This window comes from Procambarus clarkii, chromosome 67, assembly GCF_040958095.1.
Source record: "Procambarus clarkii isolate CNS0578487 chromosome 67, FALCON_Pclarkii_2.0, whole genome shotgun sequence".
NCBI lineage: Eukaryota > Metazoa > Arthropoda > Malacostraca > Decapoda > Cambaridae > Procambarus > Procambarus clarkii.
The window spans coordinates 29,642,636-29,668,963 of NC_091216.1; the positions used below are offsets into that span (position 1 = coordinate 29,642,636).

A 26,328-nucleotide genomic window follows, 5' to 3' on the forward strand; every position below is an offset into this window, starting at 1 on the left:
TCGTGTGTAAACTGTTTTTCATTTATAAACAGGGGGTTTGGTTGGTGCATGGAATGAACTTTGACCTTTGTTTATGAGGACAGGCTGTGCAATTGGGAATTCCATGTTCGAATCCCTAGCGGGACAGGGACAGAAATGGTTTGGCGTGTTTCCTATCACCTAATATATCTGTTCATTTAGCAGTAAATAGGTACCTAGAAGTTAGCCAGCTTGTTGTGGAGTTACTTCCTGAGGACGGTCAGTTCGATCTTGGGGTGGAGGTGACTTCGGTATAATCCCAACATGTATATACATAGTGGCTGTCTGTCCCCCGACACAATGAATTATTACTGTTATTATTATTATGTATATGCACACAATTCCTGTTCTAGAGGAGAATTATTAATTAAATTCTTTAATTTTTTCACGTTCAATTACAGTAGCGTAAGGTATGTGAATAGTTCGGCTGGCAGAGTTTACATTTGGTCAGATCTACTTAAGCAGGTGGTGAAAACTCCATGAGGTATGTGTTTATTTTCTCGTACTCTTGAAGTGATATCCAACTTCTTTAGAATCAACAGATGGGCATTGTTCTGCATTGAAACTGCAGAGACAGGTGGTTGAGCAACAAGTCCATAGCATCTCTGGCATCTGGTGCTGCTGGAATCTGTGGTACATGTGAAATATTCTTCTGATGCTAGTCCGTGGCTGAATAATTCTTAACTTTGTTGTCTTTGGCATATCGACTATAGTAGGCTCATTAAGGCCATGACAAGTTACAAATTTTTGTAATGTTTGAAATGATGAAGGAATTAAAACTATTTTAATGCATTACATTCCAAATTGAGTCATTTAATGTTGACAATGATGAAAACTCTATATGAGGTATGCAACCGATAGACATTGGAAGACTGAAATCAAAACTTACCCGATAATTAAATGAGATTAGTTCTCAAACCATTGTGTACTAACTTTATATTATACTAGCATGGTGCTACTTTATTTTCCAGCAACTGATGCTCTTGTATTGTCAGATAAATCAATTTTAAAATGCAAAACTAATCAATGGATAACAAACAAATATGCTGTCACATTTTATTCTCACTAGCAAAGTAGACATAGGCAGTGTAATTTAATTTCAAGATATGTAGGGAAATGTACATGCTGAAATTCTTTTGCCATGTGCACCCATAGACAGTGGGACAGACTGATTAATATGCTAATGCCACCTGTAGACAGGAGCTTGGTTCACCTATGATAAAGAATTTATATGGGAAATGTTTTAAAACAACCAAAGACAAGATTTAAGCAATCATTCGGGCAAATACTGTTCAAATTTCCTCAAAAGAAATGTATACCACATGAACTAGACAAATTATTATTTACAACTAAAACTAAGATTTTTTTAATACAAGATAAATATTTAAATTATATTGCAATAATTAAATTACTGAATGTGCTTTAAATACACAAATAAAGTTAACAAGTGACTGTCTAATCCTGTTTGGATGTAGATATCAGAGCTCACAAAATTGCATATGGAAGATTTTAAATTAATTGCAGGTATCACACTTCCACAGTACAGTAATTAACAAAATTTATTCAGACGTACTGAAGATCATTTTGGCTTTAACTTAAAAATATAATGCTTTATAAACAATCCTCCCTATTTTAACATTGTGTAATGGTTAACCTGACATATAAGTTGAACACTAAATATAACAAGGAGACACTAATTTAACATGCATCAGACAAAACTCGTCTTGTGTACTCAGGTTAGAAGGATGAAACTACATTTCTTAATCAAATTTCTTTACATAACTTTTTAATAATGGAGAAAATACCAATAGAGCTACAATGCTTCATATCTTTCCCTTTCATTAAAAATTCATGAAAACTAATTAAAAGCAAAATGTTGAATTGATCATTATGAAAGTGTTTAATGAAAAAAATGTGATCTAACACAAAAAAATTTTACCACTGACATAAAATCTCTCAATGATTTTGTACTTGCATTACAGATCTACATGTCAGCTACACTCCACTTGTATGCTTCTTCATCCTGAGCCTTCCTACTGTTCTGACGCTCAAACCACTGTTTCTCAAAGCCATTTGACCTGTCTACTCCATCCCACCTATAGCCAGGTCGAATATTTAGTCTGTTTGGAGGAAATGAGCCTTTATATATTGGTTTAACTGCCTGTTTATTTGATTTAACTTCCTTCTGCATAATATAGTCTAACATCGGATCTTCTTTTCGAGCTACAACTTTCAATCGATCATTCATGTCGACATCATCTGCAGTTCTTGCAAAGGCTTTACCCATTTCATGCATTTCGTCAGCTACCTTTTGTTGATACTCCTGAACCTGCTTTACACCATGTTTCCACTGTTGGTGCTTTTCTTCAGCCTGACGCTGCAACACTGCCTCTCTTTCCTTCCTGGCAATATCTTCTGGAGTGTCTTTCTTTAGTTGACCCCTCTTCCTGGCTAGGAGATATTCTTGAGTGGTCATTTTGCGTTCTGGATGCTGCCCACTTTCTCTCTGTGAATGATTATGTGAATCATCCATTTTCTTTCTGGGCGGAGAGCAATCCGAGTCATTTCTTTTTCTCCTTGGTGGTGAGGAGTCTGAATCATTTCTTTTTTTTCGAGGTGGTGAGGCATCAGAATCATTCCTTTTTCTCCTTGGAGGAGAGGATTGAGAATCATTCTTTTTCCTTCTTGGAGGTGAAGAGTCAGAATCATTCCTTTTACTCCTTGGTGAGGAAGGGCGAGATTCAGTTCTTTTTTTCCTAGGAGGTGAGGTATCAGAATCATTCCTCCTCCTGGGTGGTGGTGAATCAGATTCAAACTTCCTTCTTCCAGGAGATGAAGAGTCTGAGTCATTCCTTTTTCTCCGTGGGGAAGATGTGTCAGAATCACTACTTTTATTTCTAGGTGGTGATAAATCTGATTCAATTTCCTCCTTTCTAAGAGGAGACATTTCAGAATCACTTCTTTTCCTCCTAGGCCTATAAGATAGAGCCTCATGCCCTTTTCTTGGAGGTGAAGTATCTGAGTCATGTTTACCTCTTAAGGGTGACATGCTGGATTCGTCTTTGACTGTTCTCTGAGGTGAGGCATTTGAATCTTCTCTCTTTTTTCGTTGTGGTGGCGTGTGCGAATCATGCCTGTTCATCTGTGAGTGTGATGCATCTGAATCACGAATTCTTTGAGGTGAAATACCTGAATTATGTTTATTTCTACCAGGAGGTATAGTTTCCAAATCATGCCCTCTTCCAGAAGGTGATGTGTCTGAATCATGCTGTTTTCTGTCAGGAGATGCAGTGCTTGAATCATGTCTCTTTCTTGAAAGTGAGGTCTCTGAATCATGTCTTTTTCTTTCAGGTGAAAGGTCAGAATCATGTCTTTTTCTCCTTGATGACAATTCAGAAGAATTTGTATTTTGTTTATTTTCCATATTTCCTAATGGATATGAATCTGAATCATGTCTTGGTCTCTTTACTGAAGAAATCTTTGCATCACCTGACTGAGGTGATTTGTCAGAACTCTGATCCTGTTTTCTCACTCGAGGGGATTTGGACTCACTTCTGATAACGAGTAGTGGTGAACCAGAATCTTGTCTCCTCCGTTGCGGAGATCCAGAGTCCTGTCTTGTCCTCAGTGGTGGAGATCGAGATTCATGCCTTGCTCTAGGTGGTGGAGAGCCAGAGTCATGTCTTTCCCTCCAGGGTGGAGATCTTGAGTTATGCTTTGCTCTTCTTGGAGGTGATCCAGAATCATGTCTTCTCCTTCGTGGAGATTTTGAGTCATACCTGGTTTTTCGTGGTGGAGATTCAGAGTCATGTCTTTTTTTCCTTGGTGGAGATCCAGAACCATGTCTTGCTCTTCGTGATGGAGAATCTTTTGTTTTTCTCTGGGCATGCTGGTAATCATGATCCTCCTCCTTACCCTCTTTGTCAATTATCTTCTTCCACCTTCTGTTTTCTTGAAATTCCTCCATAAATTTCATTTTTTCATCATCATATGTAACTTCAGCTACTGTAGGTTTATCATCATCATTTACACATCCATAGGGTACATTTTTCAAATCGAGAGAATCTTCAATTATCCGCATTCTGCAAATGTAAAAGGTGTAATTATTAAGTACTGTACAGTATAGTACAATGCTGATGTACTTCACCACTACACATACTGATGTAATTCACTATCTTTTATCAACCCTAAAATTATTGAAGAGCAAAATTTGATATCCGAGAACCTGTGTCTAAAATTGTTATATTAAGAACACTCTTTAGGTATTAATAGTTTATAGTGAATACAATAATCTACTACACATCAGATTTATTTGTATGAAATAAGTCGATTTGGAATACCACATACATTACAAAAAAGGAAACAGTTAAGAAATTCTCAGCTTGCCTGAGGTCATTATTTTATGAATAATGTTACAAATCCCTTTGGTTTAGAACAGACATATTGCTAAGGAAATCTAAATGATATTGAAAAGCAAGTGACCTTCAGGGTTATACATGCCAAGAGGAGCATTTCTCAGCACATGTATGCAGAATTAACTTCAGGGCTTGACAGAGATTTCCCCAGTACCAGTCAGATTTGGCTGTCCATCTCTGGTACTATTACTTTGGCTACCACAAGAGGGTATTGAGGTACAGCTAGGGAGGCAGCCTTGATATCTCAGGCTGTCCCTATCCCTAACCAGATCAGAACCTAAAACGGCATCAATTGTGACTTCGGTCAATTGACCAAAAAGCTGTTTAACTAGCATCTTTTTATAATTTAGAAATTTTAGTGACTTTTTGAAACAACAAATATATCTGTATTGAATAAGCTCTTAAGAGAAAATCTTGTGATTCTTCCTTTAATGTAATAATTTTGTCTGAGGAAATCGAAGAATTAACCATTCTAACTGAAATTATATCTACTTGACAAAATGATTCAGAGAAAATATTTACCCTTTGCTAGAACCAGAGAGTTTATCCTTCTTTTTCTTTTTCTTCTTTTTCTTTTCAGGATCATTACCACTCAGGTACTTCTTTAGATATTCTTTCTGGCTTAATGGGGCAGCCATCTGTCAAAATAAAAGCATATTGTATTAATGATGGACACAAAATACTGAACTACTGATAATCTTGCTAAACAAAACCAACTGGTGGGCCCCCTTCGATAGTTCCCTCGAGTTTAGGCACTAGCAACTTATTTTCTTATGCATATTTGGGATCTTTTCTTGGAGTATCTTTGATGTATATGTTAGGGTTAGGTCACCAGTCTTCAGACACTTAAAGAAGTTCTTCATGTCAGTGGGTTAAAAAACTGAAATCTTTTTTGTTTAAGGTTTTAAACTTATAGTATGAATATATACATAAAAAACTAGCAGTGTCCAATGAACAGGTGTAAGCCAAAGTGATCACACAGACGTGCTGATATTCAGACAAACAGGTCTTTTACTTATTTCCCATATAGTTATGGTAGTATATACATGAACACTACCACTGTATATCACATTACCGACCATAATCATACTATTGCAGAGCAAAAACATAATGTACATAGTAAACCGAATGAATCTGGCAACATTTTCTAAACGATTTCCAAAGCAAACACATTTACAAACATTAATGTTGCCTGTGTTTGCAAAATTGATCATAGCTTTGTTTTCTTTTGTAATTTAACATATTAGCTGGATAATGTTGCAAGTGCCAAATCTGAATGTAAAAAAATAAAGTTCTTGGATGGGTAAGCATGGATTTTAAGCCAAAAAACCAGCATTGAATGTAATGAAACGCCATTTTCTGGGTGAGCCCCGGAGGTTACCTGGAGCTTACCGGGCTTATATAATTGTATTAGACCGTGGCATCAGTAAATTCGATTGGAGTTCTATGCCTACCGGGGACCACGAGCCAGAACCTAGTCCCCTCAGAGAGGTACAAGGAGTGATGGCCTATAAAAAAAAACCCATTCCCCCTCCCGGGGAGGGGGGAGATGTGCAGACAGCGTCTCAGCAGTGATGGTGATGTCATGCTTGTTTACGGTTTAGGGAGTTCTGCTTGCTAGTTCGGCTTTCGGTCGCAATTTTTAACCAGCTGTAGTTTGTTTTGGGACCCCCTACCTTTCTGGGTGCCTAACCCGGTAGATACAGAATGCTTCCAACCACATGGTTTTTTTTATAGGCCACTGCTCCTCATGCCTCTCTGAGGAGGCCAGGGTTTGGCTCGTGGTCCCCAACAGGCATAGAACTCCAATCGAATTTACTGATGCCACGGTCTAATGCATACATATCAGCCTTCAGCCTGGTAAGAGCCGGAGGGGCTCTCCATAGAAAAATTGATGAATATACATTATTTTCAAAATCAGGCATATAAAATACTGTACTGGGATTTGTATCTATAAGTGTCGGCAATTAAGATATTAAATGTTATTCTTCAGCTTTAACTTGCCCTTGTACATCCTCATTTAGATAATGCTATTCCGTTTTGGTCACTGTACTACAAGAATGGACATAAATTCACTTCAATGTACACAGCGAAGGACGACAAAATTAATCTCAGAACTTAGAAACATTCATTATGAAAATATATTAAGAAAGCTTAATTTATATTCTCTAAAAAAGGCAGAGAGTAAAGAGATTTGAACAAAGTAGACATACAGTATTGCTGAAAGTGTATAACAACTGGGATATTAATACTAAGTTAAAAATAAGTCAACACAAAATAAAATGTGAAGCAATGAATACAAATTGTACGTTTACATTTAAAAAAGACCTGAGTAAATATTGGTTTAGAAATAGTGTTGTTGATGTACACAAATTTTGTACACTATCTTTTTGGGTAATTACTAAAAATATTAAGTACTGTAATAAATTTGAGCCTTAAAGGTATATTTTAATTTAAGCCAAATTGCTTGTGCAGTAAACCTAATTATGATTTGGACACTATCCTAAATTACCCAGATTTACTAAAATATTCTTCAACCCGAGTAGAAATTAGTAAATAAAGTATGTACACAAGTACAAGAAAATGTTAAGCTCAGGTTATACTGTATAGCACTTAAATTTGAAGATTAATTATTACAGTATATTGTCAATGTAGGAGAATATAAACAAAAAAAACTTCTAGATACAGATTAAAGCAGCAGCAGTGTCGAATTCTTGCCCATTTGACACTAGCCCACAGAACCATTGAACCTTGTGCTGCTCCCAATGAGAAGTTACCCAAACAACATAACAGTTCAGGGCCCTATTGGCCTACAGATAGTTTAACAATCCTTAAGCCAATTAAAAGTTCTCTACGTTCATATTTCTTTAACTTGGGAATTTATTTATACAAATCAACTTGCATTTGGATACATTTGATCACCTGAAAGTTTCTGGACTGCCAAGATGCTTGTTATTTAGTGACTATATTGCTCATATTGAGCCATCATCAAAATCATCCAAAAGAAACAAGATTTTTGTATATACCCCTGCCAAGTAACTTGATTTGAAATTGGGCTTAAAGCCTATCGTCATCTGGAGAGTTATTAGTAGGGTCTAAGACCTGATAAAGGTTTCACCTGTCTTCATCATCACTACTCTTTAAATAAACCTAACCTAACCCAACTCAACCCAGGTTATGGTGAACTTATGCACAAAACTGTTTGACAAAACTAATTTTCAGAGTTTCAAAACCATATCATTATGCTAGGATGTATTAACTCTTGTTTGTATGTGTTAGAAAAGTTACATTAAGTTGGTAGGGTTAGGGAAGTTTTAAAATTCGCTGACAAACCAACTTGTGTATGATGTGACTTGTATCTATTACACCCAAAACAATCCAACTTATCCTAACCTAAAGAAAATAACCGATAAAGGTTTGTTTTTTATACATGATGTGCACAAGGTTTGTGATAACACTATGAGTAATAATTTTAATGCCGGTACGTACAAGTTTTGGATCCTACTGGGGTTACTAAGGCCACCACAAGAACTTACTGATCAACCAGCAAGTATACGTTAGTCTTGAACATAGGATAGACCTAAAGTAAACTGTGTATATACACTGAACAAATGGGTACACTTCTCAGTATATGTATCCACTGCCCGATTGTGATTACAAGAGACATTTAAAGATGAGAGAGAGAAAGAGGAGGACGAGTAGCCATACCTTGTGGAAGAGTTGTTTACATGGTCCCCCGCCGGGCCTCCTTCTCATCCCCCACCATACAAACCCTCATCTTCTCATCCTTCTACCAATCTTACACTTATACAACTTGAAAACTAATTTCTTATAATATGAATTGAATTAAGTTTGCTAATAAATATAAGTCAAAATTTCTTATCATAGAAATGAGGCTAATTATGCTGGTATCTTTAGCCGGATAAAAACGAAATGTCATTAAACGGTGCTTATTTTAAGAAACCAAAGCCTTTATTATAAAAATTAATTGAAAAATTAGTTTTGTCGGTGACAATAAGCCTGTTTATATATAAATATACTTTATGCTTGTATCGAATTACCCCCAAGGTCGAACTACTGCCCCTCCCCAGGACACAACCCCCACAACAGTTACACTAATTCCAGGTTACCTATTTACTGCTAAACCATCACACAAACCATATCTATAGTGTAAGAGAAAATGTATGTCTGTTCAAAGTTGGAGGCCATATGCTTAGGTCTAGGCTCACCCAAATTGTCAGAGGAAATGATCTGGGGTATAGGATGAACATAGGCTGCCTGAGGTCGCCAGAATTCAAAAGGAAGAGTCAGCGAGTTAAACTTATACTCGCACCATTATCTCATCATCTTAATGGGATAACTAATTAGCACTAACTACACAAGCTATAATCCTATCCCTATTTACAGGTAACGGTTTTCCACCCTCTTATCTTATTGTGAGGTGTAGTCACCGTATATAAGCAAGCGATTTGAGAATAGCAAACGACGGGAGCAGGGTTGCCAGATTGGGCTATAAGTAGCGAATTGGGCTACTTTTGCGACTTTTTGGGCTAGTTTAAACGCAAGTTGCGCTACTTTGGGCTTTAAATATTAAGAAACTCAATGATGATTTTTTATGCTTTAATAATATAATCTGTACAAATCACAGCCGAGTCCAACAACCTGATTGACTAGACCACTTACCGCAGGAGAGCCCTGGTCAGAGACCGGCCCCTGGGGACGTTGATCCTAGGAACCTTTGAAAGAAAAAGTAACCGCAAGGCAAGGTAATCCTCCCCAGGGGCAATAGATTTCCCAACCTTAATTGTTAATAATACTTCATCCCAAAAGCTACACCTGGTTCCACAGATCTTCATTAAGGGGAGAAAGTTATCTAGAAATTTACAGATTGATAAATGATGGGAAAGATCCCTTACAGTTAATACCTTTGTCAGGAAGACGATGGTTGGCAAGGAGCGGTAGTGTAAAGCGGCCGTTTGATCAGTGGGGTTCTCTAACAACTCATTACCAAATAGCTTTTTCCTCTTGTGATAAATATGTTGCATGGCAACTATTTTCAATGTACGCTGATCCCTCCAATAAGCTATATTTCACATGTCTCAAACCAATCCTAAATGATTTTGAAAGGATGAATTTACTTTATCAAAAGATGAAGCAGATCAGAATAGCCTTCACACTGTCTTAGAAAACTTCACTCTTGGAATACTCAGAAGAATCTTTCGTCCTCATCATGCAAAGCTTCATGTTAATTTGAACTACAATTCTATGTATCTGCCCCTGGAGAAAGTGGACTTTGGTTACGAATTTTCAACACTTCTGGCCACTAACAGACAAAACAATTTTACAACCCAGGAAAAGTTTCAAAATGTTCAAGAAAGATGCGATAATTTTTTAATGAAAGATTGGAAATAGCTTCTTTCTCGTATTATAAGTAATGTTGAAACTATAAAAAAAGGTGAAAAATCTGTTACCTATCATATGCCTTAGCTTACATGGCCACAATTTTCGGAACTTCCGTTAGTATTAGCTGACCAATCTAAGCTTAGTGAAATTGAAAGTCAGTGGCGCCTACTGTTAACCATTGACTAGTCCAACATTTGTAAGGGACAAATTCCGACATCTGAATCGTCATTTTAGACCAAGACAATAACTGTCAAGAACACTGCTGGCGATCCCATATTAATTGACCTCGCTGAGTTTGTGTTGAAAATATACAGCTTGTCAAATCAGTAATGCCCTGGTTGACCGGATATTTTCGAGAGTAACGTCTGTGAAAACTAAACTGAGAAATCTTGAATGGGAATGGGACTTGAGCTTTTGACATCAGTCTTGAGAATCAAAACATATATTGAAGAAAATGTAACTTGTTGCTCGTCATTTGAACCACTCATGTCAATGCTTAAATATGAGTCTGCAATATAAAAGAACGAGGTTGTGGATGCAGATCAAGATCTTGGTAATCTTCAACTGTAAAGACGTGGAAGGACTTCACACCTATTATGCTTCATACAGTAAATATTGGTAAGTTATCCTATTATCATATTGGTTAAATATATATATGCAGAGATAATGTTAATAAAACAATTAAAATCGTTTAATGTACTCTATATATCATAATAGACTACTTTGAAACCCGTATCAGTCACTAAACAAAAAATTGGGCTACTCTTATTACAAATTCGCTACTTTTAAACCATCAGCTCGCTACTTTTAGCAATTTGAATCTGGCAACCCTGAGTCAGAATTCGGCTCAAAAATCACACTCAGGAGTCAAATTTCCAACATTTCAGATATTTTGAAAACTGCAGGGGGATTTGGGCAAAAACACCCATCGCCGTTTTCAGTAATTGGCATATTTTCGGTGTAAAAAGTCGTAATTTAAAAATGAAAATAGGTGCAGAGAGTCAGAATTCGGCTCAAAAATCACGCTCAGGAGTCAAATTTAGGACATTTACGATATTTTGAAAACTGCAGGAGGGTTTGGGCAAAATATGACCCATCGCCGTTTTCAGTAATTGGCATATTTTTGGTATAAAAAGTCGTAATTTGAAAATGAAAATAGGTGCAGAGATTCAGAATTCGGCTCAAAAATCACGCTCAGGAGTCAAATTTCGGACACTTACGATATTTTGAAAACTGCAGGGGGGTTTGGGCAAAATATGACCCATCGCCGTTTTCAGTATTTGGCATATTTTGGGTGTAAAAAGTCGTAATTTGAAAATAAAAATAGGTGCAGAGTCAGAATTCGGCTCAAAAATCACACTCAGGAGTCAAATTTCCGACATTTCAGATATTTTGAAAACTGCAGGGGGGTTTGGGCAAAATATGACCCATCGCCGTTTTCAGTAATTGGCATATTTTCGGTATAAAAACTCGTAATTTGAAAATGAAAATAGGTGCAGAGAGTCAGAATTCGGCTCAAAAATCACGCTCAGGAGTCAAATTTCCGACATTTCAGATATTTTGAAAACTGCAGGGGGGTTTGGGCAAAATATGACCCATCGCAGTTTTCAGTAATTGGCATATTTTCGGTGTAAAAAGTCGTAATTTGAAAATGAAAATAGGTGCAGAGAGTCAGAATTCGGCTCAAAAATCACAATCAGGAGTCAAATTTCCGACATTTCAGATATTTTGAAAACTGCAGGGGGGTTTGGGCAAAATATGACCCATCGCCGTTTTCAGTAATTGGCATATTTTCGGTATAAAAACTCGTAATTTGAAAATGAAAATAGGTGCAGAGTCAGAATTCGGCTCAAAAATCACACTCAGGAGTCAAATTTCCAACATTTCAGATATTTTGAAAACTGCAGGGGGGTTTGGGCAAAAACACCCATCGCCGTTTTCAGTAATTGGCATATTTTCGGTGTAAAAAGTCGTAATTTAAAAATGAAAATAGGTGAAGAGAGTCAGAATTCGGCTCAAAAATCACAATCGGGAGTCAAATTTCCGATATTTCAGATATTTTGAAAACCGCAGGGGGGTTTGGGCAAAATATGACCCATCGCCGTTTTCAGTAATTGGTATATTTTCGGTGTAAAAAGTCGTAATTTAAAAATGGAAATAGGTGCAGAGATTCAGAATTCGGCTCAAAAATCACGCTCAGGAGTCAAATTTCGGACACTTACGATATTTTGAAAACTGCAGGGGAGTTTGGGCAAAATATAACCCATCGCCGTTTTCCAACAGTACAATTTCCAATCAACAATGTAGCACTCGGCGTGTACAGTTCTAATCGACCCAAGACACTACAGCTTCGACATAGAGCAGACAGCAGACTATGACCTCATCGAGCTACAACGCTCTCGCTCCCCGAGTTCAGACACTCGCAATTCCCAATCGAGCCACCATGCTTTCCCACATAGAGCTCCGCGACTCCGGCCTCACTCAGCTCTCTGCTCTGCTCCAAGCTCCGTCTGAACGTTTACGACAATGCCACCAACCGACTACTGTAATCAAGACTACTAAATAAATATGAAAACTCACTAAACAATGTGTATCTAATCTACCCAACAACGTAACATAATCGTATGTTACAACAGTCAGACCCCCACCATGATTTTTAGCACTGCCTGCCTGAATACCTACAAAAATATTTTGTAAACAAACATTTCAGCAAAGATTATTTCTTATTGATATAGTAAATTTTGAAGTACTTCACATAACAGATAATTTTCATAAAGTTGCAGTATAAAAGGCATCATCATCAAGGCAAATGGGGGGGGGGACCTTTGACAAGCTGCCAGCTTCCTGTCCTCATTGAGGCCACTAGTGTTAGTGGCCCTCAGGTAAAAATTTCCTGAGGCAACAATGTTTGTTGGGAGTTTCATTGTAAGTCAGCCTAACCCTGGCTGACTGGGTTTAAATCCTTTAGGGGTCAAGAGTTTTCCGTTGTACTGTATATTGGCCTGGGGACCATTCAAGCTTTACGCACACTTGATACTCATGCGGCCCCTAGCATGTTGAAGTGATTTGATGAAATGTCTGTGCCCCAAATGCCAAGAGTGTTGTCGGGTGTTGGGTGCTTGAAGGTCTCAAGATTTCCCAACACTTGTGACAATTGCTGTGTGAGTCGGTATAGTACTGGATTGCCAGGGACATGGGAGACCCTGGCTGACCAGGTTCGAATCATTCAGTGGATCAAAAGTTTTCAATTTACAGGCATAGGAAATACACTCATTCTTGAGTTGTATTTCCTGACAAGTTGAAGTGGTCAGTGAAAAGCAAATGCCTGAAAAAAGAATTGATTGAGATTGCTCAATTCCTCTCAGACAAAAGGATAGAGTACTGTACACTGTTTATGCTTCCAGAAAAACTTTATTCATAGAAATACTACAACAAAATCATCATTGTCTTATTTTTAACAGAGACTTCACATATCAAGCATTTTCTGGATGTCACAACTATAATCATTGACAATTCAACAAGGGTTCTATTTACATGTTGTGTATTAAATATGAGCAAGCAGAACTATATTAAGTGGAAAATCACTTTGACAATACAGTACATAATTTCTCATTTAGGAACAAAAATTCTGTGGGCTTTGTGTGCTGGTGATTTTTCTATGCGAGGACCCCTTAGTTTTATTGACAGAGGAAGTATTGGTGGGTCCCTCAGATATATGCCACGTCCTCCTGGAGTCCAGCCTCGCAGCTCAATAACATGTTTCCATATTCCAGTAATAGCAACCCAACCTGTGTGGAGGTTATATATAAATACATTAAGATAAAACTGACTCTCAGAATGTCTGCTGCTGAATGAGCAATGGTAATTAAATTATAAGATGTTCAGGAGAACTCACTAAATGCACTTAATCCAGAAATAGCAGATATTTCATTATACTATGCATATAGTATCATGAAATATCTTATTCTAACTCTTATAACTATACTGTATCTTATAACCATGCTGAAGCACAGTTGTAGGAACAAACTGCCACATGTTATTTTTGCAGGATAACTATAAAGGCTGCACAATACTGTACTCCAATGTTGTTACAAATAACTATTAGTGAGTTAATTTTTTTTTATAGATTTTATAATTTTGGTCGCCAAGATAATAGTGTTAATGACTCATTGATAATACCCGGAAGTTGCCAAAAACCCAACAAATTAGGTACCATGAGGGTACATCCAGATGCAACACTCTCCCACTTCCTCTTTTGGTTATACAGTACTGTATGATGAAGGCCAGTGGAATAAGTCATGTTCGATAGTACGTAAATTCATAAACAATCACCCAACCCTGCAATAACTATAACAGTGCAAGGCAAGAATAACACTCAGTCAAATGGAAAAACAAAAGCCACAATGATGCACCAAGACATAAGTGAATAACACTTAGTGGGCCAATTAGAGGCTTAGGGCCCATGCGGGTGTATTTCCTCCTCCCAGAGGCTTAGAACCCATACAGGTATATCCCTGTAGGTGGCTTAGGGCCCTTGCAAGTATATTCTTGCCAGAGACTTAGGGCCCTTGCATGTATATTCCTGAAAAAATGTCTATAGCTATGGGGAGCTACCAAGGGAAGCCAAGCTCAGAATCAAAAACATTACTTATTAACACTTGTATTAATTAAACACAACATATTTCTTTTCATTTCATAATTTTTAGCAATCTTAAATTTATCTATAATAATGTTACAGTACAGTATATGGATTATTCAGTTCTATCTCTGATATTCTCCTGTAACCTACAAACTTGCTAAAATGTTAATATGACAATGAAAACTTGCTAACAGAGTTCCTACAGATGAAGTGGCACGATATGTGCATAAAAGCTGTAAGAAAAGTATAAACAAAAATGATAAATGGAGATACACTAGGGAATCATAATACATAGTGGTTAAAGTGTGTGGAGTGACCCATGATACTGGTTTGATCCCCATCCTTTTCCAATGGTTTTCGTTTTGATAAATGTAGAGGAGTGACTAAGTCTGCTAGTTTTTGTACACTTGTATGATCCAATTATAAAGGCTACTAGACACAGAGAACAAACTTTAATTTAAAATCAAGCAAGTTATTAAACATAAGAAAAATTATTTAAATTTTCGACGCACCTGCAGATGATAGTACCACATCAGCACAACTTCTGTCTTTACTAATAGTGAATGTTCGCATGTTCTTTGGAGTAATTGCTGGCCAATGACGAAGGCGCTCCTCATCTCCCACTGGAACACCAAGAAGTGTAGACCCAAGATAGTTACGATAAAATGATGATGCATCAACTGTCTTTACCACTGTTATTGGAAGATGTTCTGATCTGAAGACTGTAAACCTACAAAACAAAATAAGACATATCCTCGTGTAACATTTTTCATTATTATATTACATACCGGTATTTATTTCTACTCAAACCAATTGTCTCCTTTGCCACTTTATACATTTAATGTCTCATTCCTCCTGGTAGCTGAGAGTGGCTACAAAAGAAAAGTTTTCAGGCAGGCAGCCTCACCACAACTTTCATGTGGTGGTGAGGTCTTAGTCCAGAGAAGTCGAGAAAGTAGTATGTTGGGTTTCCATAACTATTCAACAGTACAAGGTGATACAATCACCATAAACAAAATCATGACGGGAATCGACAAAGTTGAAGGATCAAATTTTTTAATTTGCTACTTCAAGAAAAAAAAAGAGGCCATAAATTCAAGCTAAGATAACAAATTTAGCAAAAATATGTACACATTCTCCCTTATGAACAGAGTGGCAGGTGGGTGGAATAAATGAAATGAGAGGAAGGTGGATGTAATGGAACTAGAAGCTTCAAAACTTTATATAAGAAAGATTATAAGATTACCATTAGCAAACAAGAAAGAAACACCACTTGCATGCTCTCATCCTGTAACTGAACTTACATCATTACAAATATGTAATTCTGGACTAAGAGTTCTGGACTAATCCAAGATTACATGAAAACATTAAAGCCTCGTACCTGACTGGCTGTGGGCTATAAACAAGATCAAGACGAGCCAACCCTCCAATGAAGAGGCTATGGCCAGTATGAAGACAGAATGTGCTGGGTTGTATGAGCCTACTAGGCAGCACCTTCATCAGTTCATCATGGGTGAGTAAGTTGATTAACTGAAAAAGGTAAAACTTTCACTGATTACATGTGATATATACAGTTCTAAGTCATTCTCTTTGTCATACAATATACTATAGTCAATCAAGAGCAATAAATTAATTTCATCCTACTGTATATATATATATCAAATGATTAGGATTATGTACAATGCAGACTTGTGATTAAGTGGAGGAAATAATGGCTTTAGTATTGCAAAGTACAGTAACAGCATCCATATAATAACATATTTACCATGCTATTACTTTAAACTGTACATGCATACCAATGGAGAAAGGGAGCAATTGATCCATAACATGAGACCAACAGTGTACGGTAGCATTTTGCATAAGTAATAATAAATGGATGTATACAATACTGAATGCACAATACTGAATGATATGTACATACATATCAATACCACCTCCACTACCATGTTTCACATTTCTGATAGGTGAAGAAGTTATTTAAAAAAAAAGTCAGGAAAGTAGAAGAAAGTAAGGTATTACTAACTTTACCTGGTCTGGTTGTACTGTTCCTGGCGTATCAAAACACCACTTGCCAAGGGAGTATTTTGGATCATTTGTATTGATACCAAGAATTTTCCTCTGCTCCTTTCCTATATTTCTCATATTTGTTGAGAAGGGATCAAACCTCTCATCAGGCTCTTCTAAATTTTCAAATGTTCTTCCAATGTGACCTGAAAGACACAATTATAATTATTTATATTTATTTATACATACATACATACATACATACATACATACATACATACATACATACACACACACACACACACACACACACACACACACACACACACACACACACACACACACACACCGGGAGGTCCGGAGCTAATGCGGAAGATTAACGCGCAGATATTAGGTGAGTACACACACACACACACACAGTGGTACCTTTGTTTTCAAATTTAATCCGTTCTCAGAGAAGGTTCATGAACCAAAAATTTGTAAAACGAAACAAATTTTTCCATAAGAAATAACGTTAAATTGAATTAATCCATTCCACACCCCCAAAAATATTAACTTAAAAATACATTTTCTACATGCTGTAATACTACTTATATTTTGTACTACAGTACAGTATGTACAAGTATACCTTACCTCTAATAAGGACGCTTGCTGGCATATGGAAGATGGCGAGGAGGGAGGGAGGGAGGGAGGAGATCCCTTTCATTATAACATCAGGCAGTGATGACTTTTCTTGGGTACTTTCTCTCCTACGTTTTGCAGGCATACATCTAGGACCTGGTTGTGGCACACTGCTTGCTTGTCTTACTAAGAATCTGTCTAAAGACACTTGTTTTTCCTTACATTTAACACTTGTCGGTAGTGAGACATCACAACGTCATTAGAAAGGTCAATGCAACGGCCTGCTGCAGTTTCATCTGTCCGAGTCCTTTCAGCAAAACGTTTGCAGTTCTTCCCATACTTTACAAATTTTCTTATTGAGGAAGGGACATCCTTTACTGCCTCTACTCACAAGTATTTTTCTTAGGTTGAACTTTACCACTGACTTTCTTGAGACCCATGGTATGATATATAATAATTACAGTACAGTACTTTTATGTTCAGAAACCAAAAAAAAGCACAAAAACAATGAAATTCTTCAAAATGAATTCAAGCGCGATCATCACTAGGCAGGAGACGCTGGTAAACTGCAGCGTATCTTGCCGTGCCACCAGGAACCACAAGCTCGGTCAACCCATACATGTATCAACAAACTCACCAAGCAAGGCAAAGCTTGTATACCGAGTCAAATTTGACAAAGAAATTGAGCTCATAAACCAAAAAATTCGTAAAGAAGAGCATTTGTCAAACAAGGTTCCACTGTACAGTATATATGTATAATATTTATTTATTTATTTTAACCCTTGGTAGCTCCTAGAAGCCCTGGTGCTGCCTGGCCTTAGGGAGCCACATCTGGCCTCAAGACCCAATAGAGCAAATTGAAAGCCAGAATCAGAATCTGGCTCTCTCTACAAGGCAAGGGTAGCTTAGCGACCACAGAGCAACCCAAAACCACAAAACCAACCAGAATGCATAAGGGCATCAAAACAAGCCTAGCCTAGTGTGAGTCTCAAGAGGCAGGGTATACATCTCAAAGCTTGGCTTTACTAGTAGTGCAAACTACAGGAAGCTACAAAAGGAGAATCCCAAAACATAAAGACTAATCTGAACTTACCAGACAATGTTCCAACTGAGATACTTTTGGTGTAATCAGGTTTTAATTTTGCAGTCATAGATTGAACTTTCTGTTGCTCTTTCATTCTCTGAACTCTAAGATACAGCCGATATCTTGATGGACGAAGAATGGGGAACTGTGAGGAATAGACAAAATGACTTTTCTCAAAATCTAGATAAAAATCCTGAACACCACAAAGTTTCTAAAATACAGTATATATACAGTAAAATAAATGCTGATATGAAGTAGTATTTTAATTTTACTTCATTAAGAATTTATAATCATGATTATATGTGGCCCATTTCACATTGTCCTACATTTGGGAGGCACCATACACAAATATTTATACCGTTTCATAAAATACATGTAAATACAGTACAGTGGATTACTTCATGGGAAATATTACAAAAACTAGTTATCGTTTAATCATTTCCAAATACAACTTTGTTCCTCTTTAATTACGTTTTTAATAATTTTTAGACTACAGGTATTTAAATTCCTAAAATTAATGGAATTTTAAAAAGAAAAAATTCTGCATAAAATTCAAGCAACCAACTATTACACGCACACATTAAAAGAGAACTGCACTTCTGAGAGATACAGTATTAGTGTTTAGGTGTAACATTATTCTGTACTCTAATATTTACTCTGCATATTGTAATATCTGTAAACTTCAACAATACATCCATCAACATTGCCACATTCTCACTTTCATGGGGATATGGAGAACAAAAACTGCCAAAGAAAAAACTGTATTAAAAATCATAAAACACCTTTTCTGTAGTACTGTAGTAGTAGCTGCACCTACTACACTTTAAGTAGCTGCACGACCACTGAGCCACTGTTTACAGTGTGGTTCTATTAACCCTTAGTTCAGAAATCTAAAAACATTAAAAAAAAAAAAAAAAAAGAGTAATTTCACAAGTTTCTTCTTTTCAAAGGATAAATTAAAATATGGAAGCAATGTATTTGGAAAAAAATATTTAACAAAATTTCATATATTGTATTTCCTTGGAATACAGTACAAAATATCAAATTAGTTAAATTTTAATAATATCAGATCCTTGACATTAATCCTAATATTTTCTTTTCTCTTAGAATTTCAGGGAAATTGTTAATAAGTACTGTATAAGTGATTGAAAAAAATACAAATATTTATCTCAAAATTAATATTTTGCTTAAATAATTCTGGATGCAATGATGCCATAAGCTTCAAAATTATTATCTGGAAATTATAGGCAGGAAAATATTCCAGTATCTTAATTTATATGTAGAAAGCAATTCTCGTATTTTTCTAGTATAAAAAATTAAATTGACTCGAAACATTGTCTAAGGTCTAAGGTACAGTGGAACACTGTAACTACAGGAGAGGCAAAACAATGAGGCACAGAAATTTACATTTTATGGCAGAGTTAATAAAGAAAAACCTTTCAGGATTTTTTAGACAAATCCTGTGGCCATTAAACTAAATGTAATCATAAATATTACCTTAAGCATATTAAGAGTTGTTCCTGGCCAGCAAGATGTAGTGGCACGTTGAATAAGACTTGACGCACTTGTCTTGCAGAGATCAGATCCAAGCAGGGTATTGAAGAGAGTTGACTTGCCAGAGTTGGTACATCCAAGAATATATATATCTCCTGAATGTTAACAAAATTGGATTAGTTAGCAAACAAAAGTTTCAAATATTAGAAGTATTATAATATAATTATATAATAAGCAACTTTGTACAGCAGTTTGTTTCATATAAAAGATTTAAGTGTTGAATGTAATGAAACAACTTTACAGTCTGCCCCTCAGTAGCTCCCTGGAGTAGGGGGAGAAGGGGAATCAAAGATTGACTCAAGAAACAACTTAAACCTGTCTGTAAATTCCAAGCAAAATAAAATAAAGCACTCCTTGCTACCTGGATAGCTATACATGTATATCACATCAGGCCCTTGCAAGTCATAAAAAGCTTACTGGAGACAGGACCTGGTCTACTCAAACTGACTTGGGGAGTCTGGGGAATTACTCAACCTAGAGCTAAGAGGAATTACCACCATTAAGGTAGAGCACTCCAAAAAACACAATCGCAGGGGAATTATTAGCAACCCTGACAAATAGGAACATAGTACAGTAGTTAGGTAATTACTATCAAGGGAAGTACAAGCACACCCCATCTACTGCCAGTTGGCAGCCTCGGCCACTCGGGGTCCAGCCGATGACCGACAACAGAACCACCACCCAACGTCTCTGTACTTGCTAACTCCTATGCAGGAGAAAATGATGTTGCTTGGGTTCCACTGCCAAGTGTTTGACAGTGGAAACCAATGCCAAAGCAACCTAAAGACAAGCCCTAATGAATGCTCTTATAATTTTGAAGTCTAAACACACAAACAGAAAAGCTTGCTCAAGAGTAGGAAAAGGAGAATCTGGAAATGTAAGTGTTTTGGCACATGGGTTGTGAGACTGGCAGCTAAGCAGTCAGCCAAGAATAGGGATTCAACAGAGCAGAAACCTAAACAAGGCACACATTGTATATACAAGAGTGAAAGCAACCCAGTGATTAACATTGAGACTGTAGGAGCCATAAAAGGTTCATGAACTTTATCTCATCTCCTAGCACATTGCACCATGCAATGTTAGACTACATTAATTATTATAGTGCTGCACCATGATGCCCACACTATGCAAGCATGCTAAGCCACTATTAACATAATTATTTTCACCCTGCTGACAAAAGGTTCAAGGTTCCGGTGACCAACAAAATCCCCTCACTTTGCCAAGTCGAGATTTGGAGGTACACAGAATTAAATGTCAACACATGAACCTTAATACATAGCTACAAATACCTAAACCCCAAGAACAATGTCTTAAGGACCAATGAAATGGTATAAATCAAAGAAGAACCTCAGATGGGCACACCTAGTACTAAGCTAAAAGCATAGGCACAACTGAAGTGAACATATATAGAAATAACATAGACCAATGCAAATCAAAATTATTTCAACATATGAAAACAAGCAACTTAACTTATTGAGAACAGCACCTGTTGCCAGTTCATAGGCACAGTAAGAAAGAATGTGACATAATCTAGGTCAGTAAACACTGGCTAGACAAAGGTGCAGCTACCTATTGATAGATGGAAGGTTTGGCTAGACAGGCAAAGAGCCATTTCAAAGCCTCACTTCTTATACAATGTGAGAGTTTAGAAGGGATTTTTAACCTTTATGGAAAATCTCTGATGGATATAAGGGCTGGAGTGAGCTTTTATCCACTCCCTCTCTACCCTTTATATGGCCCTGTCTCCATGTTTGAAGAGATCCTCGTGGCAGCAGAGTGTGAATGTCGTCCTGTCATGATGTTCATGAATCCTGTGTATGGCAAAACAGATTCTTAACCTTAGAGAGTAAGAATACAATAGTTCAGAAAATATAATTAAAATTTTCATTATATGACAAACCTTTTGTGTCCCATGTATTATGAATTTTTGTGATAAGATCTTCAATCCCAAAACCTGTTTGTGCAGAGACAAGAACTGTATGACGAATATTTGCTCGACCTAAGTCAGTCTTGTCAATTGCAGCGGCAAGAGAATCTTCAATTCTCCGAAGGTGATTTTTCCCATCAGCTGGTAAAAGGTCGACTTTGTTTCCCACCACTACAACTGGCCTGCGTGTGCCTACAAAATAGATAAACAGTGGCCAATTAAGTATTAACTTTTATGATAATTTACAATCATTCATATACTGGTACAATATAGTACAATCATGCGTTTACTGGAACAATATAGTACACGCATGCATATACTGGTACAATATAGTCAAATTTCTATCATAGAAATACCTGCCTCAATTATATTAATATGATGGATTTTGAAGAGGCTACTAAAAGAGGAATATTTAATACCAATCAGAATGACCTCAAGAAAGCTCATTCCTCTACAGTATATTCAAGGTACCTCTCCAGCAAAAGCCCTGATGCCTTAGCCCTTTCCAGGTCCTGTAGTACAATGGTCTACATCCTTCACATAATTCAGAATTCTGTGTTCAATTAACAAGGAGAACAGAAGCTGGATGAGAAACATCACCACTGTACTTAGAGAAATAACCCAAAATCTGCAGCGAAGAATTCTTCATGCCTTCACCAGAGTGCATCAGATTGTACAGCTGAAAAAAGCTCTTAGTTGCATAAAAAATCTATGGTTCTTTAATCTTCAAAACTGAAATATCCATACAGTACTAAATGCTCATACACATACCTATGATATCTATGAAGTTAGGCCAAATGGAGCATGGTACATCTAGAAGATCTACCACCACCAATATCAATGCCTTCACATTCTTGATGGGTTCTAGGATTTTGGGGTATACTGATGGTGAGACACGTACATTTAGAGCCATTTTGTGGTATCTCAGAAAATAGCAACGCTGGCAGAGAACACTACGCAGCTCACCACGATTTAGGCCCTCAAAATCCTCTTTTGGTACGAAGCCTAGAGATAGAAAATTAAATAATTATGCATGAATACTTCTTGGAGATACTGTATCCCACTCAGTTACTTCAAGAAGCACCTTCCTTTCTGATACCACTGGAAAGATCATAGGCAGACAGGCAAGCTGATATTCTGCACAAGAGTAGGGAAAAACTGAGTGACCTGGCTTAGAATATAACAAAAATCTTTGAGTCTTTCACAGGAATTATTTAATGATAGTATTAGTTTAATGTGATGACCAAACCACACATCAGAAAATGATATGTGATTTGGTCATCATATCTTCAGCCACATTATTATGACTCCTTATCTGTACATTAGTATCCCTCCTCTGTACACTCTCAAAGTTTCCTTTAATTTTATGATTAGAAGTCCAAAATTGTACAGTATACTCTAGGTGTGGTCTGACCAATGAATTATGGAGAGTGATGGGATGGTCTTTTATGAACACAGGTGAACATGTCATACTGTGAGAAAATAGTGAAGCCTCTTGATGGGATCAAACCCACTTCCCTGCACTCCTCAGGCACATACACCACCAACTATACCACTTGATCACATTGAATGGTTACAACACTTTCTCATAGATATATCACATCCTTGTGATTTTGTTTGTGTGTGTGTGTGTTTATACTGTAGTTGTCCACAGCCTTAATGTTGAATAAATTACCACAGTTACCTTCCTGGGTATTTTCCTGGATGATCTGCAAACATCCAGGACACATGAATTAATTCAGTAAGTTTCATGGGCTACAAGCCCAGAACACCCAAAAATACATATAATTTAGGAAATACATATATATTCCATCAGTATCACATACAGTATAGATTACAATTTATCATACTATTGTGTATCAATTGTTGTCAACTGTCTCTGTTGTCAACTAATTGTTATCAAGAATATCTAACATTTTAGTGAATGTCAAATTATTATTATTTTTTTTTACTAAATCTACTCAGTATATTACCTGGGAAAGCAGGAGCCTGACAGTGAAGGTGAGCCCCACATCCACCACAAGGTACATCACTTACAGGAATGGTGGGATCTGCTGTACCATGTTCTTTAATTAGTGGAGATGATTCTGTATTGATGTCTTTTACAAAGTCTTCACTTATAGAGTCATTAAAAAAATATTCATCTTTAAAGTTAGTTAATGTATTTTTGGAAGAATCTTTTTTGGATGTGCTTTCTAGCTTCTGCAGAATTCCCTCTTCATAGGCAAGCATTCGACAAGCTATGTCCTCTCTCACGGTCATGGCAATATTATCATCATTTAGTTCTGACTCTGCTACTTCTGTATGTGATTTCAAAGTAATATTCTCTAAATTTATATCGTGTGTGTGAGAGTATGGGTATGCTACAGTAGAACTTGCACTTGAAACACTCTCCAATTCAAATTCATCACTAGTTTTCTCATCCACTGCCAGCATTTTTTCAATAATAAGAGGAGTTGCAGCAGCCTTTATTTTTCTATCTTTTGCAACTTTAAATTTCTTTGCTAATCTATTCCTAGTGCCATAATTCAAATGAACACTTTGATCAGCTATATGAGAGCTGTAGATAATTCGTTTATCATTTACATATTTAACAATTTCTGGTAATTTGTCTTGATCAATATTTTCTTCTTTTATATCTTTCTGTAATACTGTTATAGCGTTTAACGTCCTTTTCATGTGAATAAACCTTAGGTTATGTTGGTTAGGCACATTGCATAGCACGGTAAACTTAGGTAAGATTGGAATGTGTGTTATTACAAAACAGTAATTATGAATCCTGGTTGTTTCTAGCATGCTAGAAAAATTCAAGACTTTTCCAATGTGGGCCATCATTCAGTTCAATGGAAGATGTATGTTACAGCACAATCTGCAAGTTAAAAAAATATATATATATATTAATACAAAAAGAATATGATACCGTAGTTTCATATGGGAGAAACATTTGTGAGGAACTATTAACCTTCAATTTTCATTTGTGCATTATGGTTGATGACTACACAAACAATGTTGTTGAGTGATACACCATTGTTAATTGTTAGGTATTGCTTACGTGTTGTTTGTTGGAGTTTAGGACTTTTTCTTTTGCAATTCGTACAGTTTTAGACTTCACGAGAGCACAAAGTGGTGCTCGTGGTGGCCTACAGTAATGTTTGTTGATGGTCTAAGGTGGTCGTTTCTGGTACTATTGTAATGTTTACGTTTTCTATGGTTTTGAAAGCTAGCTATTGTTCTTATATAATTTATAGATGTGTGTGTGTATTCCTATATTGAAAATCAAAATATAATGTACTTAATTTTCTCATGCAACAGCTTATCCCAAACCCAGATCAGTGGTAAGTTTATATATAAAAAATAAGCAACTCGCAAGAAATTATATGTTTAAGATTGGGGGACACTTATACTTAGGCTATAATACATATTGACTGTACAGCCAAAATTGTAACGATATTTTAAAGTTATTACGAACAGAGCCTCTGGTTCTGATTATGAATAACGTCTTTTTCTCATTTTTGGTTACAAATATAAAGCCTTTAGTAGTTACGAATGAAGCTTCTGATTTCTGAGATGAGAATCAGGCTTCAAGACGTCTTCCCTAAACTATCCGAGGCAGTGATCAAATCAAAGTTTGGGGAAATAATAAAAAAAAAATTATACCATGGAAGCACTAGTAATTAGAAAATAACACCTACTACCCAGGAACAAAAATTGCGTCACATTGTTTAATAGGAACAGAAACAGAGATGGAACCCAGGAGGCGAAGCTGAGCCCCGGCAAACCACAGTTAGGAAAATAGTGCATAAATAGATATACAGTACATCAGAAATAGAATCATCGATGACAGTGCAGATGATTCCTTATAAGGTATACTCTACCTCATATATCAAATACCTTCCCTGGACCATGAATGACAACACCCGTACAGCTGAGAATGGTTTCCTTTTGGCCATAAATTGTCCCACATGCAAATCCTGTCAAACCATCCATGCCACTACATGGTTCCTGAGATGATGACATTCACGGAGCCACGCCACCAAGCATGGTATTCGAGTTCTGCATCATGCGTATTGCAATTCATTGACCATTTTACGCAAAACATGTTGATAAATCAGTATTTGTCGAATAACAGGAGAGAAGTTAGTTTTATACTAAACTAAGATCGCCATATCACAAGATAATTTGTGAAAGAGTTGTGAAGTCTGTTAGAGAAAAGCACTAAGCTAATATGACGCATTTGGAAGGGATATGAAGACAGTTCATTTTCATACAGAGTTTACACTTGCAGGGCTTAGGATTTAGAGATTCGTTATCAGCTCACATGGTACATCATTATTTCAGTCATGGCATTTTGAACACCCACAGTACTGTAGTTTAAAGCCAGATGAAATATTATATAATTTGAATTAAGTTATATAATATCTCATCTGACTTCAATCTATGGTACTGTGGGTGTTCAAAAAGCCATGTCTGAACTAACGATGTACCATATGAACAAGATGGCCTCGAAGTACTTCATGAGCTTCAGTTGGAGGGAAGATACAAATTCATGTGGTTAAATTTTAATGACAACGAAATTATATAGCAGACACAAAATCTTGAAACAAACTGAACAGGGAGCCTAGGTGTCACTATTATACTATTGTACTATTAATGTACAATGGTA

The 26,328-nt window shown here is 36.6% G+C and overlaps 2 protein-coding genes across 4 annotated transcripts; both read right to left on the reverse strand.

Annotated features, from left to right (window-relative positions):
• Positions 1 to 1,062: 1,062 nt before the first annotated feature.
• Positions 1,063 to 8,270, reverse strand: LOC138355477 (BUD13 homolog). 2 transcript variants are annotated; one of them, XM_069310593.1, is made up of 3 exons: positions 8,142 to 8,270; positions 4,956 to 5,071; positions 1,063 to 4,100 (listed from the first exon to the last, which is right to left on the reverse strand). In XM_069310593.1, exons 1-3 carry the CDS (start codon positions 8,187 to 8,189, stop codon positions 2,003 to 2,005), a joined length of 2,262 nt encoding a protein of 753 aa, XP_069166694.1. In that variant the 5' UTR covers positions 8,190 to 8,270; the 3' UTR covers positions 1,063 to 2,002. The 2 variants fall into 2 exon arrangements, with proteins under 2 accessions (XP_069166694.1, XP_069166695.1); XM_069310594.1 differs by lacking the exon at positions 8,142 to 8,270 and adding an exon at positions 7,923 to 8,045.
• Positions 8,271 to 13,227: 4,957 nt separating this feature from the next.
• On the reverse strand, positions 13,228 to 24,840 carry LOC138355479 (nitric oxide-associated protein 1-like). Of its 2 annotated transcripts, XM_069310596.1 has the most exons (10): positions 24,718 to 24,840; positions 23,639 to 24,534; positions 22,437 to 22,670; positions 21,639 to 21,857; positions 19,682 to 19,833; positions 18,194 to 18,329; positions 16,504 to 16,685; positions 15,857 to 16,005; positions 14,988 to 15,205; positions 13,228 to 13,624 (listed from the first exon to the last, which is right to left on the reverse strand). In XM_069310596.1, the coding sequence occupies exons 2-10, from the start codon at positions 24,498 to 24,500 to the stop codon at positions 13,446 to 13,448; spliced, it is 2,331 nt and encodes a 776-aa protein (XP_069166697.1). In that variant the 5' UTR covers positions 24,501 to 24,534; positions 24,718 to 24,840; the 3' UTR covers positions 13,228 to 13,445. The 2 variants fall into 2 exon arrangements, with proteins under 2 accessions (XP_069166697.1, XP_069166698.1); XM_069310597.1 differs by lacking the exon at positions 13,228 to 13,624 and having other exon boundaries at positions 14,986 to 15,098.
• Between the last annotated feature and the right edge of the window lie 1,488 nt (positions 24,841 to 26,328).

Bases quoted from the DNA above. Each gene is read 5' to 3' on its own strand.
- LOC138355479 (XM_069310596.1), bottom strand. From the start codon at position 24,500: ATGATGGCCCACATTGGAAAAGTCTTGAATTTTTCTAGCATGCTAGAA. The intron at 19,834-21,638 runs GTTTGTCATATA...GTTAACATTCAG, and splicing joins TAATACATGGGACACAAAAG to GAGATATATATATTCTTGGA. The intron at 16,006-16,503 runs GTAAAGTTAGTA...TACCTTTTTCAG, and splicing joins GAACAGTACAACCAGACCAG to TTAATCAACTTACTCACCCA.
- LOC138355477 (XM_069310593.1), bottom strand. From the start codon at position 8,189: ATGAGAAGGAGGCCCGGCGGGGGACCATGTAAACAACTCTTCCACAAG. The intron at 5,072-8,141 runs GTATGGCTACTC...TTATTTTGACAG, and splicing joins GTAAACAACTCTTCCACAAG to ATGGCTGCCCCATTAAGCCA. The intron at 4,101-4,955 runs GTAAATATTTTC...TTACATTTGCAG, and splicing joins CTCTCTGGTTCTAGCAAAGG to AATGCGGATAATTGAAGATT.